The following is a 20,102-nucleotide window of genomic DNA, read 5'->3' on the forward strand; positions in this document are numbered from 1 at the left end:
ACCTGCTCTGGCATGGGCTCCTCTCTCCCGACAGACTCACAGGTCCTGCCAGGAACTTGCTCCAGGGTGAGCTTCCCATGGAGTTACAGCCTCCTTCAGGCATCCACCCGCTCCAGCGTGGGGTCTTCCACAGGCTGTGAGTGGATCTCTGCTCCCCGATGGTCCTCCATGGACTGCAGAGAGACAACTAACTGCCTCACCCTGGTCCTCACCACAAGTCACAGGGGAATCTTTCTTCCAAGGCCTAAGCACCCACCTCCCCCGGTTTCTCCACTGACCCTGGTGTCTGTGGAAATGTTGTTTTCACATTCTCCCTCCCTTCTGCTGCTAGTGCAGTTGAGCAACTGTGCAGCAACTTCTTCTCCTTCTCCGATACATTATTCACAGAGGCATTACCTCAGTCACTAACTGGCCAGGCCTGGGTCAGCTGTGGGTCCGCCTTAGAATTGACTGGCCCCGGTCCTGTCAGCTACAGGGGAAGCTTCTGGCAGTTCTTTGTTCAAAGAAGCCACACCTGTAGCCTCCCTGCTACCAAAACCTGGCCTATCCAAAACCACTACAAATGCACATTTTAGAGAAACTGTAAACGTTGAAGAAATGTACTTCTTGTCTCTATAAGACTTAAAAAAGAAAAAATAAAAAAAGGAAAAGTTGGAAAGTGCACTTACTATGGAAATGGCATTGAATAAGTCACTAACAAGGTTAAAAGTCTGGTTGCTTGTTATAGTTGAATTGTCACCACATTCTGCAGGAAGATGTTGTTAGTAAGAGGTGTATCACCCTGTCGTGGTTTAGGCCCATCAGGGAACAAAGACCACGATTAGCCTCAAGTACCGAAGAGGCTGAGAACTGCTCAAGGGCAGGGAGAGCTTAATTGCCGCTTAAGGTTCAGGACAAAACAGACCAGGCTACTCGGTTTGGGGAAGAAAAAAAACCAGAAAATAATTTAATGCAACATCAACCAAAACATACCCACAAAAAACCCAAAACATAACCAAAACGAAACAACACAGAGGAATACGTCAATGAAGAGTCCAACCAGCCTTTTTAAGAACACCTTCTTGCCACCCCTCCCCTCTTCCCGGGCTCAGAGCCCTGATCCCAGGGTTTTTACCTTGCCCCCCCCCGAACGGTTCGGGGGGGCAGGCAGTGGAGGTCTCAGTCAGTCTGCTCCCAATAGCTTCTGCCGTCTGTCCCTCCTCAGGACAGGTGAACTCCACACCAGTCCTCCCTGCAAGTCCATGGGGTAACTCACACGCATGGCAGACCTGCACGGGCTGCTCCGACGTGCACCCAGTCCAAAGGCTGCAGCTCCTCTCTGCCTCTCGTGTGGGGCTGCTCTGGGGCGCGCAGGCTCTCCAACACGGCCTGGGCCATGGCCGTCTCCCCACACAGTCCCTCGCCCGTCCGGGCTCACTCACATGGAGCTGCTGGTGGCTCTCAGTCCTGCCACGGATCTCCACAGGTTTCAGGGGCACAGCTTGCATTCTCGCCACGGCCTGCAGAAGGGTCTCCGGTCTACTGCTCCTCCTTCCTTCCTCCTCTGGCTGAAGGGTCTGTGTGGTCGCCTCCATCTTGTATCACTCTTACACCTCCTGACTAGCATTCCAAATTCCCGTCCCCTAAATAGTGATGGCAGAGGCGCCAGATTGGCCCAGCCGGGCCGGAGGTGGGTCTGAACCCAGGAGCTGGGGGAGGGTCCGCAAACTCTTTACCGGGTCTTCACTGCAACCTGCTCCCCCTGTTACTAAGCCAAAAGCTGCTCCTTGCTAAACCAGAACACACCCTGAGCAATCTAATCATTTTGCCAGTAAGTACCATCCATATCTTGCAATGGTGGCCTGTAGCCTGGGTTTTGTACTAAGGAGAAATGAGTGAGTTACCTTCTTGTAAAATATCCACTGTATGTATTGGGATATTTCATGGAGCACTGTTAGCAGCAAAGCATATTATTCTTTTTTTAATGATGAATTTGCAGATCTCACGCTCATCAAAACGTGTGTGTCACTTCAATATTAGTTAGCTAGAGAGCTTCTTAGTGTGTTCGAAGAGTGATTCTGATGTAGTTGCTGTGGTTAACTGAACTGTTAAATGCATCTCCAGGCCCGCAATCAACAGAGGTTACTGTCAAACGATGCTCTAAAGATTAAAATAGATGTTTTAATATTATCTGGCTTCTCTGTTTGAATAACTATTGAGAAATTACTATTTTTGACCTTCTGGCTTGTGAAATGTGTATTTCCAAGTGCTCTTACAATCTGTATTTACTCTTTGATTGTAGTTTGTAGTACTACACTTTGGGTAGGACAACTTGACAAAAGGACAACTCAACAGGATGTTGGAAGTCTTTTGGAGGAGTTTGGCCCAATTGAGTCAATAAATGTAAGTCTAAATTGAGCGGTGTAAGCTCCTTTGATACGCCTTCGTTACAAAAAGTCTTTCTGACTGTTTTAAGATAGCTTTATTTTTGATACATTCCAAAGAGTCAAGAGCTCTTATTTCCTTACATAATTGTGGTTTTTTAAATGTGTAAAACTGAGTTCATTTGGCTGATTAATAGAAAAACAAGGCAGCAGTTGCTGTAGTTTTTTGCATTTAAAAATTCTCTTGGGAGTAATACAGAAATTTATCTCATTTTCATAAAAATCATGTCTTCTCTGGAGAGAATTAGGTGAGAAAGGACTATTGGGATGGCTACATAATTACATCTGTGCTGCTGGGTTCAGTCTACTCCATTTTTAATGGTAGAAATGTGGACTCTCAGCTGGTTTCATTTGCTTGTTCCTCTTCTGTCATTTTAGTCACAAACATGGAGAACTATTGTTATGCTTTGCTACGTTTAAAGATATTTTTGTATTAAATGATAGCTCTTCTGGTAGCTACACAATTTTAGTTAAACAAAAAGAAGTGATTGGAAGTTTGAGGTACATGGAAAGAAGTGAGATATTAGAGTGTCTTGTTTCTTCTAACAAAGTAACTAATTGCTAGACCATTTACATGAAGATTACCGTTTAAAAGTTTTAAGGTATTAAATATACAACAGTCATCCAAATTCTCCCACAGAATAGAGTTTAAAACTTTATACATAAGAAGTTGCTTTTAATTTACTAGAAATTTGTATTTCCAGAAGATACTAGCTATCTTAGCCCGTTAAACTAACCTTCACTTTCCTACCTCCATAGTTCTTTTTGCAACACCTGCTGATCTTTCAGCTTACTACAATTGAACACTTGTTAATGTGCTAGCAAAATTGAGTTATTTATTTTTTTAAACCCACCCAGATGATACCGCCTAGAGGATGTGCCTATATTGTAATGGTTCACAGACAGGATGCTTACCGTGCCCTGCAAAAACTGAGCCGAGGAAATTTCAAAGTCAATCAGAAATCTATAAAGGTACTTGTTGGAAATATCTGTACAAAATTCTGTATAAAGTTACTGTAATTATTGTAAACCCTCTTCATCTATTTTAGACCTTTGGGTATTTTAGACTTTTACATATTCTGGATAAAGCAATCTGTTAATTTATGTCGATGGAACGCTTTTTTCTTGGTAAATATTCTTCTTGTTCTGTAATCTGACTAGTGGCACTTGTATCTTGAAAGATTGCTAACAATTGTCTACTTAACAACAAAAATCACAGAATTGTTATTGTTGGAAAAGACCTTTAAAATCATCAAGTGCAACTACTAACCTCAGACTGCCAAGCTCATCACTAAACTAAACCAAACCATGATGTCTTTTTAGTCATTACAGTAGACTGTAAATATTTTTTCTTGTTGCTGGTTATTTGTTGTACAACAGAGTTTAATTATATATGATAATCCCACAAAGAGCGCTCATAAATAAAGAAGAACACATTCCGTTAGTGAAATTCTTCCTTTTGTAGTGTGACTCTGTCCTCTGAAGGGAAATAAAATTAATCTTAGTGACTGACATTTGAAGAAACTGCCCTCATACATTTTTACAAATTATGTGCAAATCAAGCCCAGAAATAAGAAACTAAGTCTGCTTACAAAAACCCTCTTACTTCAGAGTTTGGTAACTAACCTGTTTTTCATGCTGTTTCAATTAGAGTATTATTTTTGCTTTTTGGACTTAAAATGCTATTTCTGTTCTGTGAGAACAAAATATTAAATCCACAAAATGGAAACATTTGACAGACCATGTGTATTTTTTTTTTTCCCCCCAAGATTGCGTGGGCTTTGAACAAAGGAATAAAGCCAGATTACAAGCAGTATTGGGATGTAGAATTAGGTGTTACTTACATACCATGGGACAAAGTGAAACCTGAAGATCTTGAAAGTTTCTGTGAAGGAGGAATGTTGGACAATGAAACTCTAAGTCCAGGTAAAATATCACTACCTCTCTAAATGCTTTTTAAAAATTGTGCTTTTTGCTGGCATGCTGAAGTTGTTGTGGCTGACTTCTATGATTGTGAGGCACACGCATATAAAATCCTTGAAATGGCTAAGTAGTGCAGCACGCATACACTGGAGAGGCTTTGTAAAGGCCTGTCGTTCATCTGGTGTTGTGCAGCTGAGTGCACATGGATATCAGGTGACCTTTCAGCTGTGCTGGGGTTTGCCCTTGATGGTTATGCAGGGTGCAAGTGTGTTGTGCTTGTTAGTCCCAGAGCCAGCTTGGTGTCCTCACCCCTCCCCTGTTTGTGTGAGCCACTCCCAGCAAGGGAGCCTGCCTTGGGAATACTTTTGTAGGAACTGAGCTGACAGCAACTTCAGAACTTGAAGAAGAATACCTGTAGTTTTTGCACTTGTGACATTTTCAGTTCCTTTAGCAAGACTTGTATTTCTAGGTAACTAGTAGAATTCTTGTTGTTTTGTATGTAAACAGTGAAAATACCAGGCTTCTATAGTTGTATTAAGAAAATTGACACCTCTTACAATTGGCAACTTACAATCAATTATAGGGTTAAAATCAATATAGAGTTGGTGGTGTGTTGTCTGTTGTGATTTTAAAAGCATTATTAATTGAATGCAGTTCTGAGAAATTGCCGTAAGTTCTTTGAATTGATACTGTAGACTACTGTGTGGTTTTTAACCATTGTATGGTCTGCTGTCTGGCTATCAAAACACTATTTCAGGACTTTGTCATTCTGTCCAATTTACCCTAATTAGGTAATGGTTATTCTAAGTAGTAGCATCTCTTAATGATAAATACACAAAAATCAGTTGAGTGCGTGTTTTAAATTAAAGTTAACCAATGATAAACATAACCTCAAGGGTTTCAAGTCTTCTGGGTGCTTTTCTCATTCCCACAGTGCCTCTTCACAGATCCATGTTTTCCTGCTTAGCTGTTTCTTCACGAGAAATTCTGACAATTGGACCCGTATTACTTCTGTAAAAGGAGTTTAAAGCTGTATTTGCTGTCTTATTTTGCTGGGATTCTTTATTGTTGTATTCTTTTCCTTGATAAGGATGTGAAAATGTTTTTTCACAAATGACTTTTCAAATTAGTAAAAAAGCTGCTGCCTTTTTTCTCAAGAGCAATGGAATGAATCTGTTGAAAGCTTGTCCCAAAACTGCCTAACTGTTTTTGTTATGGATAATGTGTTTTGAGTCCTGGGCATGTCTAAATGCTGTCAGTGCAAAGACTTGTTAAATGACTAATGATAGGAATAATTTGCCGTGTTTCAGTGACTTGCTGTACTGTACTTAAAATAATTGAGACTTTATATTGCCAGAAATATGTTTAAATGGTTCTTAGCTCTGTGCTTCTCCTTATCTGAGAAAAAAGTTGTAATTTTCAATTATGTCGTTGTTGTAAACATCACAAAACATGGTACTTTTACATGGCAGTACTTGACTACTTGTCCATTTCTACTGAGCTGATTCCTGCATGGTTGAGTTTATTGTTTTGGGTTTTTTTATAGAGTGGAAGGGAATTCCCAAGAAATCTGAAAATGAAGTAGCTCAAAATGGAGGTGCAGAAGCTACACATACTGAACCAGTGTCACCTATACCTAAAGCTTTACCTGTTCCGATTCCTGTTCCCATGCCTGCACCAATAACAGTACCTCCTCCACAGGTGAGAGAGTGGCTTCTCATTTGCTCTGGGTATCTAAACAGAAAGTTACTTTACATAATAATTCAATATGGCAATACGAAAGTTGAAGAGAGTAGTTGATTTTTTTGTGTGTGTATGCTGGTCATGTTGTTTTCTCTGGTTAAAAATGCTATTGTTAGCAGACTGGCAGTGCTGTGCTGTCAATTTATGAAGATAACTTTCTTGTGCCGTCAATTGAATACACACCTGAAATCCATTATTTCAGCTTCATCACGTAAAAGAATAATGCAGTCTCATAGAAAAACATTTTTTTCTACTAAGTCACAGTGCCAATGGAAGACTGGAAAAAAAACCCAGACCCATTAAGGTTTGGAGAATGTTTTGTGCCCAGCAGGAGGCGGTTTGATTTCCCTGAAAAGGGATGTAGTTTGCATGAACCAGAATGGCCCCGGGAACTGAGTCAGCATGTGGTTAGTTGGAATGATGGAGGATTTGCTCCAAAAACTTGTTGCTGCTCTAATGCTAATTTAGCATATGTGTGTCTGCCAGATCTTTATTTGAAGTATTGTAGGACTGTACTTATAGTACCTGTTATCTCAGTCCCTGGTAAATGATTGTAGTAGATTCTTAGTGGGCCAAATTGCATCCTGTCAGTTTTATAATTGCCCCTGGGGTTCTTTTCTAAGTCAATTTTCCTCACTGTTGGGTTAAGTAAGCTTGTAGACCTTCTAAAACATGCACATTGCTTTCATATTTGTCTTTAAACAGCCTTTGGTAATTCAATATAAAAATTTTCAGCCGCCTCCTTTGTTGTTAAAATAGTTGTGTAGACAAAGCTGATGTTGTATGTTCATTTACTTAAATAAAACCCCCACTCTAAAATGTCACCATTAGTTTAAGTAACATGTAGTAATAATTACTCCCTACAGTGTTTTAATCTACTTATTCTAGCATATTGACAGATGCATTACTAGTCTTATAGTAATAGTTTCTTTATTGTCACATTTAAAATGGTAGTATACGTTCTCCCCAATGGGAGGAAGTGTTAATAAAACTCTTTGACATATTGAGAAAATGTGATTTCTGAACTACAATATGGCAAACATTCAGAAAAGGTCAAGATCACCAATTATTTTGCAGACATACATCATTTAGCCATACACAGCATGTTGAATTTTCTGTTGTTTTGACACAGCATTCCTGAAATGCTCTAATAAATTAACACATCAGTCAAATTTCAGAGAGCTTCAATAGCCATTAACTTTAATAGTAGCGATTTTGTTTATTTTCCTTAAATCCATGCTGGAAAATAAAGTGTAAATTCAAAACCAAACCTTTTCAGAATATGTTGGGTGTACTGATTGCTTGTCTCAGCCTCATCAGCTTCATTTACTTACTATAGCAGAGAAACTTGTGTCTTCACAAATTCAGGCCAGAATCAGAACCAGAAAACTATATGTAGTCTTCATCTTGGGTTTCACTGTTCAACTTTTTAACGCTGTCATACACTTGGCCATTTCAGTTGTCTTCTCTGTCCATAAAATCACAATTGTTTAACAACTTGCAAATAATTCTTGTAACTTACAAATTAAGTTGAGCTGTGATGATGCTGGTAGTGTTAGCAGTAAAAGAAACGTGTTTTGTAATGTATGATGTGACCAAAGACCTAGAAGAAGTGGAATATAATGAGCTTTTTCCTTTAAGTAACTTTATACAGAGTACCATCTCATGTTAATGAACTGATGTATTTTTGTCCCCTGACACAAGCAGAATTGCTTTCATTTGTGTTTGGCTTCTATATTGGAGATTGTAAGAGGGGGGAAGGTTGTTCTGAATGCTGGATCACTGCTGATGTTGTCCAGCAAGAAATGGTCTTCACTACAATACCAAGTTGCTCGATCTGTCATGCTGCTTCCCTCTTAGGCATGGAGAGCTCCCTGCTTACCCTATCCCTCTGACTGAACCAGGTGGGTTTGATGCCTGTGGTGGGTCAGAACAGGCCAAACTCCAAGACATATTCATTTAGATGCGCTTGGCAGTCTGCATTAGTTACTGAGAGTTATTCCAGGTGCCAGTGTTGCTAGTAAAACACCAGGTTTCCCCAATATTTATCTTCCAATTAATAAAAAATCTCCCCAGTAGCATTTTTGTTACTTCATTTTATCTCCTTCATTAGCTATTATTTTTAAACTCTTCATCACTCCTTCTCTGGTGAGAAGTGTTTCTCTGTCAATATTTGTTGTCCGGTGCTTCCATCTCTTTACCAAACAAAAACTTTGTATGACAAACTGTATTTTGAATTTGGTGTCGTGACATCTATGCACAGATTTTTTCCATAATCCTTTTTTTCCTCCTGCTTAAAGGAAAGGTTTTAACGCATTACAATTATGTATTAGAGGGTTAACTTTTTAGAAGCAATTAAGTGCAGCAGTTAAGTTTGTATAATTAGGTATGAATGTCCTCTAATATATCTAAATCACCTTCCTTTGATGTTACTTCTATTCTGGTTCTGTCATAGAATCATAGAATGGTAGGGTTGGAAGGGACCTTTAGAGATCATCTAGCCCAACCCCCCCTGCAGAAGCAGGTTCACCTAGATCAGGTCGCATAGGAACATGTCCAGGCAGGTCTTGAAGACCTCCAAGGAAGGAGACTCCACAACCCCTCTGGGCAGCCTGTGCCCCCCTCACCCTCACAGTAAAATAGTTTTTTCTTATATTTAAGTGGAACTTTTTGTCCAGCTTCATCCTATTACTCCTTGTCCTGTTACTAGCTACTATAGAAAAAAGGGATGCCCCAACCTCCTGGCCATAATATTTTACTATTCATTATACCTTCTCAAGCCATTGCACACACATGCTCCATCCACAGTTTTCTCAACTTTTTACTATTGAAAGACTGACAGCAGTTAGCAAGTTGCCCCTCTTTTTTAAACCTTTTTGCCTTCTTGATACCCTTTCTCAATTCCTTGTGCTATGTGCACGCTCTGTACGTGAACGCTTGTTTCGTGGAACATGATCGCCAATAACGAATCTGGCTCTCTAGCTCATTTTTTTAAGTTGCTCTTTAAAAGAATTGCCCTGTAAAACAAACAAAAAGACCTACCAAGACTGTTGAGTTACTGCAGGTTTACAGCACTTTTTCTGAAGGTTTAATTATGATTCCTGGAGAAGTTCCTGTGTGACCTACTCTAGGTGGTCCTGCTCTGGCAGAGGAAGGTGGAGTAGATGATCTTTTGAGGTCCTTTCCAACCCTTAAGATTCTATGATTAGTGGAAACACCTCTAGGCTTACTCAAAGTCGATGTTCATCTGGGTAGTCTTGGCCTTTCATAGTGCTCCTAGGTGTGCTTACCTGTGCACTGTTGGCCACGCAAGCTGGTCCTCAGAAGGTCCCCACTGCTCCTTTCTGCTTGTCTGCCTTAACCACCTTCAGGATGCAGCTCTCCCTCACAGTGTCACCTGTAACTTTTGTCAGCTTCTCACATTGTTACCTGTCAGATCTGGCAATTTCTCATGCTGCACCCAGTATTTTCTCACATTCTGCTCAGTTTAACTTCAGGTGCGGGCCTAATCGGCAGCTTATTATAAACCAATAAATAACCCATTTAAAACTAAAAATAAAAGGATGGTCTGTGCTAAAGCCCAGTTCGTTAAGGCCTATTGTAATGAATTAATTTTGCAATTCTTAACAGTACAGGTTTTAATGTGGCTCAGCTCACTAAGCTAGCCATTGGTAAAGGACTTGGAACAGAGGTTCAAAGTGGTATCAAATGCTTGACATCATTAGGATCTTTTCTGGGTTTAAGGAGAATATTTTATTTAGTTTGGTTTAATGCCACCTCAGTTCTAAAGCAGTGAAGGGCTGTCTTTCTTTTCTGTACAAATAAAAAAATGAGTGATCAAGGGTCTTAGTGTAGAAGTTCTGAAATTTTGGTGGTCATGGAGGTGAGTGACTTACAGTCACTTGAGCTCACCACGCTCCTTTGCTTTAATAAATCAAATTCAAACACAGAGCAGATTTTGATTAAATTGTTTTCCTTTTGATTCCATACATTTCATTTAGTTTTTGTAATCACTCATGAATTCAAGGACAAACTTAAGTCAGTTGTCATTCAGAGCTTGATATAATGTAATACACAATACAATACACAAGCTCAAGTAGTGAAAAAGGGAAAAAAAAATTAATTGCTCTAAAGTTATGTGTATTATAGTGCATTATGCCAAATGCTAAATTGAATTCCAGCTACTGTGTGAAGAGTATATGTAGATGAGTTACCAGCATGAATTGATGTTGCTTTATTGTGGAGAATCTTTTTTTCCTAAGAACAATGGCAAACAAGATCAATGATATTTCAAGTTGTAAATGTTCTTTGACTGCTAATTAGATCAGTTATGTAAGTCACCTTGTTGCAGAGTAATTTAAAGGAGGTTAACTTTTCTTTTTTTGATGGGCAAAGCACAGAGGACAGTGGTCCACAGTTGAACAACAAATATTCAAAAATTAAGTCTTGAAGAAACAAGTTTTTCCCCTTCCTTTTTTCCTTAGGTTCCACCACATCCATCAGGTCCTCCTGTGGTTGGTGCACTCCAACCACCTGCTTTCACGGCACCTTTAGGAATCCCACCTCCTGGATTTGCTCCTGGAGTGCCACCACCACCCCCACCTCCATTTTTACGACCTGGTTTCAACCCAATGCATTTACCCCCAGGTATGTTTAATAATTTTTTTACAATATTGAAGTTTTTCGTTTGTTTCTTTTTTAAGCACATAGCAAATAAAAGCATCTGCCATATAAACTGCACAACTATATGTTGGTAAAGTGATACTCAGTGTTAATACGTACTTTTTTTATAGGCTTTCTTCCTCCTGGACCACCTCCACCTATAACTCCTCCAGTTTCTGTTCCTCACACTCCGGCAGTAAATATCCCAAATTGTAAGTGTTTACATCTTGAGCAAGAGGCAGTAGAAGGAAGGTATTGTGCAAGCAGGAAAGCTGAATTTTCCTTTTTTAATTTGTCAATGCCTTGTTTCTTAGCTACAGCAACTGGTGTGAATGAAGACACTACAAAAGACTCATCTGTAGGAAATCCCATCCCAACAGTGGTTTCTGGATCAAGAGGGAATGCTGAAACTACCGATAGTTCTAAAATATATGGGACTGTTCCACCTCCCGTAGCACCTACTAACGTGCCTGCTCCTGTCACCCAAGCTATTCCACATCTTGGTAAGTTCATTTTTGTATACGTTCTTCAGTTTGTTGTTCCCTGGACTTCAGAATATTATTTTGATTTTGCTACTGACTTACAGTTCATGAGAAAGCAAAGCAGATTTTTCTAAACTTGTGGAAATTTCTGTCCTCCTGTTGGCTTTTAAATCTTTTTTAGAGCACTGATTTTGCACAGAAGGAGCGGGAATTTTATTTTTTTAAATTATTATTAGTATTGAAGATCCATTTTTGGAAGAAACAAAACAGTTCTAACGTTTAAGTTACAAATTTGGGACAGAACTAAATGCTCTCTACTTTTAACACATTGAGATTCATTCTGTGTAGAAAGTTAACTTGCTGCAGAGCATTTGTGTGACACAGGAGCTGTGTTTTAGATCTGACTACTACATGTATAAAAGTAACTTGCAGAGAAACAGTATATTTTCTAGTGTATTTTTTAAATCTTTGAAAATATGGTGTATTTTTTACTTATGGAATAAATTATTTTAATAAAATGAAAACACAAAAGCATTGTGTGAGCTCTGCGGTATTACAGGATTTGAAATGTTTTTAATGATACATTACCTGATTTAAATATTAGAAAATGGCATTTTTACTGGCAAAAGCAAACCAACTTTGGATGTCTTACCTGCATTACTTTCCATGATGTGATCTGACCTTGGTTAGATTTGTAAAGTGAGCATATACTGTTTAACCTTACAGAGGTCTGCTAAATAAATATTTTAGGATGGCTTTTTATGGGTTAATGTCAAGAATATAGTCAAGAGATTCATTCCCTACAAATTTTAATGAGATTCCTGTATTTATGGGATTTCAGATCCCTAAATCGGAGCATAACAAGTGAAAGACAATTTTCTTTAGTATGTTTCTGCCCAGAATTTTGCAGCGTGCACTGAAAAAGGCACGCTGAGAGCTGAGAGCTGAGAGCTTTCTGCTCTCAGCAGAAGCTCTCCCTGAGAGCTTTCTGCTCTGTTGGATTTGATGGCTAAATTTTCCAGCCATGATTAATGGTTTTTGAATCCTTCATGTTGGAATCTCTAAATAAGACCTTTTTAAAAGGCATTTTCTAAAAACTGAAGAACTGCTTCTCTCTGAAAAGAAGTCTACTTTTTAAATATCTATCAATGCAGATAGACAAAAGCAGCAGCTACTTGTATTAGTTACCTTGGACATTTGGCCAGCAGAGAAAAGCTTTAAAAAAAATCCTGTGGTGACACCATGGATTGAGAGAATTTGGTCACGATAAGGATTACCAGACTACACATCTAAGATATTCACATCTTAATGATGAACTTAAATTTACTGTAATACAATATTACCAGACTTTTGAAATTTCATGGTGTGTCTTACATGTCTTACACGACATAACTTTTGTATTCCAAGCCTTTGGAATGTATTAAGTTACTCTGCAGTTGGCTGTATCACACAGAAGAAGAAAGGTTCTACAAAACTAAGATGAAAGCAAGGTGAATTATACACTCACATTAGGTACTTGGACAGCGGCTTTTTTTTATTCTTACAAATTCAAAGAAGCTGGATTTGAGAAATCTCAAGATCAAGAACTTGCCTTTGTTTTTATTAACTTGTTGATTGAATAGTTCATGCAGATAAAGTTGTCCATGTGGTCAGATCCACTTCTCTCAACATTCAGTCTCACCAAAAAGGGGATAGGAAAATATTTTTTTTCTTTTTGTAAGATTGCACATGTGAGCTTACAGAGTAGTCCTGAAGTAATAGCTTAGAGATCTGTCTGTTTACTTAAGTAATAGCATTTTATGTTGATGAGTGTCTTATTTCAATAAGTTATTTATACACAAGGAGTTATGTCAAATCCTTCCATCTTGACATTTCGGAGTTAAGGGCAACTACTCACAATCTGACATACATGAAAACTAGAAGAAATGTACTATGGTATTTTACATGATTAAAGATAAAATAACTAATACCAGTTGTCTTTGATTTTAAAACTTAGCAGTACATTAACATCAATGAAACTATCTTCTTAAAACCACTTTGATACTCTTCAGTGGGGCTTAGCTCTGCATATGAGAGTCCAGATCTGGTCTCTCCTTAGTCTGGAAGAAAAATGTGAGAAAAGTGACTTTTTTTTTCCGCTGCTCGTGCTGATCTAGATAGCAAAGAAGTGTCCCTTAAAGTCTTGTCCTCCCCATCCTCTGAATTCAAGAGCTGGACAGACTGCGTCGTCATTCCTTCCTTTCCATTCTGTGTGTCAGGTTTCACTCCTCAGTGTAGCCTTAGTGTCTGACCTACAGTTTAGCACAGGTCAGAGTCAAATGAACTGGTCAAAGTGAATGAGTAGGTACAGCATCGCCCTCAGTGAGCCATGGGGAGGTGCAGACAAAGGAAATCAAACTCTTTGGCCTGAAGGACCTCCTGTTGGCAAGTATTTGGTTTAGCAGTTTGCATGGGTGACTGGTTGTGTGACTCGTTTCTCACGATGTCCTCAAACTGCTCGTTAAACATTCCCGTGATGTTACTCTCCAAGCTGAGATAAGAAGGTGGAAGGAAGATTTGTTTGACAGCGTCGTGAAGTGTGTTGAGGACTCTGGTTGGGGAAACAGGGATGAAGGGGCTTGAGTAATGTAACGTGAAGAGTGAAGAAATGTCCCTCGGATATGTGGTCAGGATTAAAGAACTTACTTCAGCAGGCTGAATTCAAGGAATGAAGATTGCTCCGAAGACACTGTCGTAGGAATCTGTACAAACCCAGGAGCTCTCTTCTGATTTTTGTAACTTCCAAATGAAGCCTGTCTACCTATCTGTTCAGTTTTTATATGGAAGATATGTTAAAAAATACGTCTAAATTGATTATTGTAAGATTTCATATGCTTGCTTAGTAATGTAAGTTACATTCTGTTTCATCTCCAATAATTTCATTTATTCCTCCAATGTAATTCTCCATCTCTTCCACCAAAGACATGTTTTGTGCTTAGGAGGAGTGATCCCTCATGGCCATTGCATCAGATTTTTGCTTGTGCTTAACTATAAAAACCACTCTCAGGTTGTTTGGATTTAGTTGTCTCCTCAATCATATTTACTGCTCTGTCGTAGCTTCTTGTTCTTAATTTGAACCAGGCTGTAACTGGTTTTCTGAGTATGTGCTCATATGTCATTTTATAAATGATCTGCAAAGCAGGTATTTTTAGACTCGTTTCACATGTGCATATTGCAGAAAGTGACAGGCTTTTAAATCATTTCTGATTTGCCCACTTGGTCTTAGTGTTGAGCAAATGCTGTAATTTTGGACCAGTAATAAACTGCTGTTGCAGATGCTGTATTTTGAGTATTCAGGTTGTGATCTATTACCTTGATTAAATACACCCTACTGCAGTTCGTAGGTTCTGGTCTAGTGCTCTTTCTACCAAAATTCCTACAATGATAAATACATATTATCAGAGATTAATTCTACTGCATTTCTCACTGAATTTGTTATTTATTTCCTTCTAATGCATGCTGAATTGTCATTCTTTTCTCCCTTGCTATTCTGTGCTTAAGTAACTACATGGTCTTTTTGTACTGCATTAAATTACAAAAGACAGACTACAATATTCTCTGAGCTCATGAGAGTATTACTATATTATAAAAAGTGGATATTTCCTTCACAGGAAGGATGAGCTTTTTATTAATACAGGATATTAACAGTGGGAAACCTAATTTCTTGCAAGAGCCCATTCTAAAGGCATAACAAACACTGCATGTTTGCTAATATGACCGTTGCTTTCATAATGCCAACTGGCAAAGAATTCGGAGGTAAGGGCATGTGAACTCTCAAGCAACATTCACGGTATTCCGTTTTGCCTTAATGATTCCCTGAACCTGGGTCAGTTTAGTGTTCTTGGTTTGTAAAGCAGGAGTTTCAGAAGTCTTAACACCAATAACCAACACTGCATGTAACGTGGTTTGACTCTTAACGTCCCTGCTTGGACGTCTGACGTGAGTAGGAGCAAGCTCCCACTGACCTCAGTGATGGACATTGACTACCCTGAAAAATGATGGTATTTATGGCAAGTTATTTCAGCTATGAATTCATGTTTAGGCTCGTAAGTTTGGGCTTCTTTCTTTACAGTTCTCGGCCTGGTCTTGGCTTTTGTATCAAAGTCTCGCAAAAGACACAAGACTTACAACATTGTCCCTCTGTCAAGAATTGCCTAGTAGTATTTAACGTTCTAGTTTTAAGATGCAGCGTTCCCCATTGGAGAAATAGAGGAGAATTAATGTGATGTGCTAAATGTTACAGAATATCAGCATCAACCTGCAAGTGTCAACCTTTAGCCCATTCTGCTGGAGGAGTAAACTTCTGACTTCTTGTTCTTGTATATATTCCCATCCTGTTTGCGATGGAAGTGTGTTTGAAACAGGATTGCTATGTGAGATAGATACAAAAACCCCCGTTCCTCCACTTGCTTTGTGGTAACAGCACAGCTGAGAATTTTTTTATTTTAAGAGACACTGTCATAACTTAATGAGTAGAGTTCTGTTAAAAAAAAAAACAGACAAGAAAAAAGCAGATGCTACACTTCTTGGTTATGTTAGCATTTATGACACTAGTAATTATCACAAGGGAGCATGGACTTTGTCCAGGAAGAGAATCAGAAACGAAATCACAGTGCCACGGAAATCTGGCTTTTTACCGTATTTACCAAACCAGGACAGGCAACTCCTGTGACCTCCCTGGATAGAAGACACCTCTTCGGGACAGCTGCAGCATTTTGGGCTGTGTTTTATGAGTAAAATGAAATGGTGAAACTTTTGACACTGTGTGATTTTTCTTGTACCTCTGAAACAACACTTGTGGTTGCCATCGGGTTTTCTGAGTACACTTGTATCTTGTGTTCTCCAGAGCAAACACTCACTGCACGTTCAGAACGCCTTTCGCTGTGCAGCACTGGTAAACGTTACAAATAAAAATCAGTTGTGAAAGATGATGATATTTTTGCACATTTGAAGAGTGTCACATATTAGGGCTGTGAGGATTACATCCCCACTCTTAAAAGCTGTATCTTGTAATAAAGCCTATCTTGGCCAAGTTACATGGAATAAGCAGCCGGTGGAAGGGATGGTTGTATTTTGTGTCCGTAACCAAGAAGACAAAGGCTCACAGTTAAGAACAGAGGAATGAAGTACAGCCTGGGGCAGATAAATTCTGCCGCTGCTGGCCTGCAGAGGGATGAGGTAGTCATTAAATCACTTCATTGCTTCTCTAGGAGCTCTGGGCCTTCTTTCCAAGTTTGATAAGCTGTTTAAATTTTACATACTGTCTTTTCCCTATGTGAGACAACAAAGGGCTTTAAACTTTCCTAGATGTGGCACATGCAATCTGTACTGCTCATTTTACTGAGCATTTTCAGGAGAGAGATGGGTGTGTTTCTGGACAGGTCCTTGAGTGTATCTTGGTGATGGGTGCCTCATGTCAGCATGGAGAGGAAATCACTAGTTCTGTCAGCAGCATGCTTCAGCCTCAACATTGAGTGAGCTGTTTTAAACCAAAAAGCATTCAGCTACCCTGTAGATGCAGTCCAGATGGGAAGAGAATGAGCTTCAGGTACCATTATGCTGCTTCTGTGCTGCCTTCTATGCAGAAATAAGGTTGAGAAATTGAAGTACTCATACTTGTTACATTTAACAAAGCTTCTTGCACGTCACGTTTGTGCTGTTGTAACCCACATCTGCGTTGCTGCTGTAGAGCCGAAGCATGTGCTTATCACTCTTCAACCCCGAGATGTTGGTTATTCTTTTATGCCTTATTTATAATCTTCCGTGGAAAAATTTGCCTACCAACAAAAGTATATCTTAAACCTCAGAATTCAGCAAAACAACATTGGTGAAAGACGTCACTAGCCATGTGTCTGTATTGTCAGGTCTGTAGTGCTAAGTCATGGGAGGAGTTTAAACTAGATGGCTCATGGCCTTGGTTGCGAGCAGGAGGAGGGCTGTGTGATTTAAAGTTAACAAGAAGAACCAATTAGAAAAGAATATACTGTTGCTGCTGGAACGTTTCTTTCAAAGAGAGTGACCTATCAAGCTGTGTCTTAAAAGTGACTGCTTGGAGGCAAAGGTAAGACGAGAGCATGGACTGGAAGAATATTCACATCTTTGTTACCCGAGTTCTCCCCGTGGGCAAAATCATCACTCAGATAAAGGGGTTTCCGTTAGAGATGCTGTTAAGTGTAAGTGGTGGTGGAGTGAAAGGGCAACACGTGCATCCATCGGAAGGCTCCGGCATCTAGGGGATGGAGATGCAAAATGAGTGAGAGGAAGAGGGGAGCGAGGGCAGCAGGATGGAAGGTTACCTGGGGTGCCAGCTCCGCCGGCCTCAGGGAGCTCTTCTCACTGACAGCCCCACTATGAGGGCTGCTAGCATTACTTCACAGAGCTATTTCACTTTCTAGTTTGACCTAGGGCAGGAGCTACCAACATTTTTACGTAACCTGCATTCTTCACTTTCATTTCTATTGATATCTGTGGAAATACAACACCTGTAGTCTCAACAGATGTGTGAAAGAATGTGAGGTGGATTGGGAGAGGTTTGTGCTCGTTCAGCTGGCAGCTTGTTGGTCCCTTTAAATTCCATTTTGGGAGTTTTAAAGACAGCACGGGCTTTCCCAGCCACAGAGCTTGTTTTCAGATAGATGACCACTAGTGAGCAGAAAGACCCAGTACAAAGGCTGTGGGACGGGAGATAATAGCGGTAGTCGTACAAAGGGAGGCCCACAAGCAACTGTGTATCATCGGTGCAGAGTCCTCATTGAGAGCTGGCTAATCCTTGGCTTTGGCTCCGTGTGTTGATGTCAACAAGCACTGGGCTGAGCTTTGTCGAACAGTATGTTTTGAGAGTTCCTGCTTATTTAACTCTTGTCAAGACCGTGCTAAAGACAAGAGTCCAGAAATAAAAATGGAAAGCAGTTGGTGTTGGATAAGTGCTATTAAGGCTGTAAGATGGTACTTTAAAAAAACAACCCAGAAATGACCTGTTGCGTTTCCTTTTGGTTTACACTTCAAGATTTGTTCTACTAAAATTAAACTTTGTTGTGTCCTATTTCTCTGGAACAGTAAGTTAAAGTCACTGTCCTGTCTGACCATCCTCCTTCCTTCACAGCTTACTGCACCTGCCGCCTCCTCTACACGCTGAAGGGCTTGTGACCAGTATTTTAGCCAGATAGGACTTTGCTGATGTTTGTAATAGAGGAGAAATGTTTTTAAAGGAGGTGAGGTGCCCGGTGAGAAGCTTGGAAAGCATAACCTGTTAGGAAGGTGTTTGGTCAGCCATCAGTTGCCAAAGCAAGGCCCTTAGCTGGAAATCAGGAAGAGCTCTGACCTGCAAAATGGAATTGCTTCTTCACAAAAGGGAAGCCTTTAGGCCACAGTAGTTACTACCTTTGTAATGTTAATTACTTCTAGCACCACACCGAACTTCTGCTCAGAGCTGGTGCTCTCTTGGCGGTATGTAAACTGGCACAGAATGCTTTCTTTGCCGGCTGCTCTCTTCTCTCCCCCACTTTTGGTGTTACTCGTTCCATAAGATTGTTTCTGAATGCTTTTGAAACCATGAAATGCCATATTTTTCCCCTCCTGACAGCCTCTGATGTTACTTTGTGCTTTGTGTTTGTTCCTTTCAGGCACTCAGGGAGTGGCACCACCACCACCAGCCCCCGTGGTTGGGCTACAGACTCCATCCACCGGCCTCCTGGGTGCCCGACCTGGTCTGATACCACTCCAGCGACCGCCAGGGATGCCGCCCCCTCCTCTGCAGCGCTTCCCCTTGATGCCGCCGCGACACATGCCTCCCCACATGATGCACAGAGGGCCCCCGCCGGGGCCAGGGGGCTTCGGGATGCCTCCCCCCCACGGAATGAAAACCCCCTTCCCACCACCGGGTCACTTTGTGAGGCCGGGGGGGATGCCGGGCAGCGGGGCGCCGGGCGGACCCGAGGATAACAGAGAGGGGAGGCAGTTCAGGAACGACAGGCAGAACTTCACACCTAACAGAGACCAGGAGAGGTTTGGAAGGAGGTCATTTGGGAATCGGGTAGAAAACGACCGCGACCGCTACGGCAGCCGCAGCGACGACAGAGATCACGAGCGGCTCAGTAGTCGCGACAGGCGAGAGTGGGGCCGGAGGAGCCCTGAGCGTGACAGACACAGAGACTCGGAGGACAGGAGCAGGCGGTCCAGCAGCCACCGAGACAGGGAGAGAGATTTGAGAGACAGGGAGTCTCGTAGAGACAAGGAAGAAAGCCGAGGGAAGGAGAAGCAGGAGACGGCAGACAGGGCGGACGGCGACAAAAACCACGAGCCTCATGGCGGCAAAATGGAAGAGGCAGACATTGTTTCAGAACTCGCTGCGGGAGAGCCCGAGGCAACGGGCGTCAAAGCCGTGGGAGAGCTAACGGCCGAGGCTACCTCATCTGTGGAACACGCCGAGAAGGAGCTGGGCTCCGTGGCCGAGGCTCCCCGCTAGCCACCGGCAGCCACCGCCAGGTGACAGTGACATTTGTTGGAGTGTAGAGCTTTCGAGTTGTACAGTCTGCTGTATTATATTCGCATCTGCTTTTACCACGGCTCCTCGGTAGTTGGCGGGGAGCTGTAAGCAATTTGATTGCTTCCCTTCTATTTAAAATAGCCACAACATAACCTGAAATGCTGAAGATATGATTAAAATATTACCCGTTTTTGCTGTAACTTTTTTAAAGTTTTGACTTTAAAAAGTTTACAAATCAGAAGTAGAAGTGCTTTCTATTTTTTTTTTAATTTAAGAAAAGGTAACGGTGAAAGCTCCTCGAAACAATAGGGATGTGTTTTTAATAAACTCTATTTTCGTAACAAA

The 20,102-nt window shown here is 40.8% G+C and overlaps 1 protein-coding gene across 4 annotated transcripts in view; it reads left to right on the forward strand.

Annotated features, from left to right (window-relative positions):
• SCAF4 (SR-related CTD associated factor 4) overlaps positions 1-20,102 on the forward strand; it is a 47,501-nt gene extending 27,399 nt beyond the window's left edge. For all 4 annotated transcript variants that reach the window (XM_062001956.1, XM_062001950.1, XM_062001972.1 and 1 more), the window contains 8 exons: positions 2,282-2,382; positions 3,282-3,395; positions 4,193-4,349; positions 5,893-6,047; positions 10,574-10,736; positions 10,883-10,963; positions 11,066-11,254; positions 18,895-20,102. In XM_062001956.1, the coding sequence (XP_061857940.1) occupies positions 2,282-2,382; positions 3,282-3,395; positions 4,193-4,349; positions 5,893-6,047; positions 10,574-10,736; positions 10,883-10,963; positions 11,066-11,254; positions 18,895-19,736 (1,802 nt within the window). In that variant the 3' untranslated portion in view covers positions 19,737-20,102. The remainder of the gene's footprint in view (positions 1-2,281; positions 2,383-3,281; positions 3,396-4,192; positions 4,350-5,892; positions 6,048-10,573; positions 10,737-10,882; positions 10,964-11,065; positions 11,255-18,894) is intronic.

This window comes from Colius striatus, chromosome 1, assembly GCF_028858725.1.
Source record: "Colius striatus isolate bColStr4 chromosome 1, bColStr4.1.hap1, whole genome shotgun sequence".
NCBI lineage: Eukaryota > Metazoa > Chordata > Aves > Coliiformes > Coliidae > Colius > Colius striatus.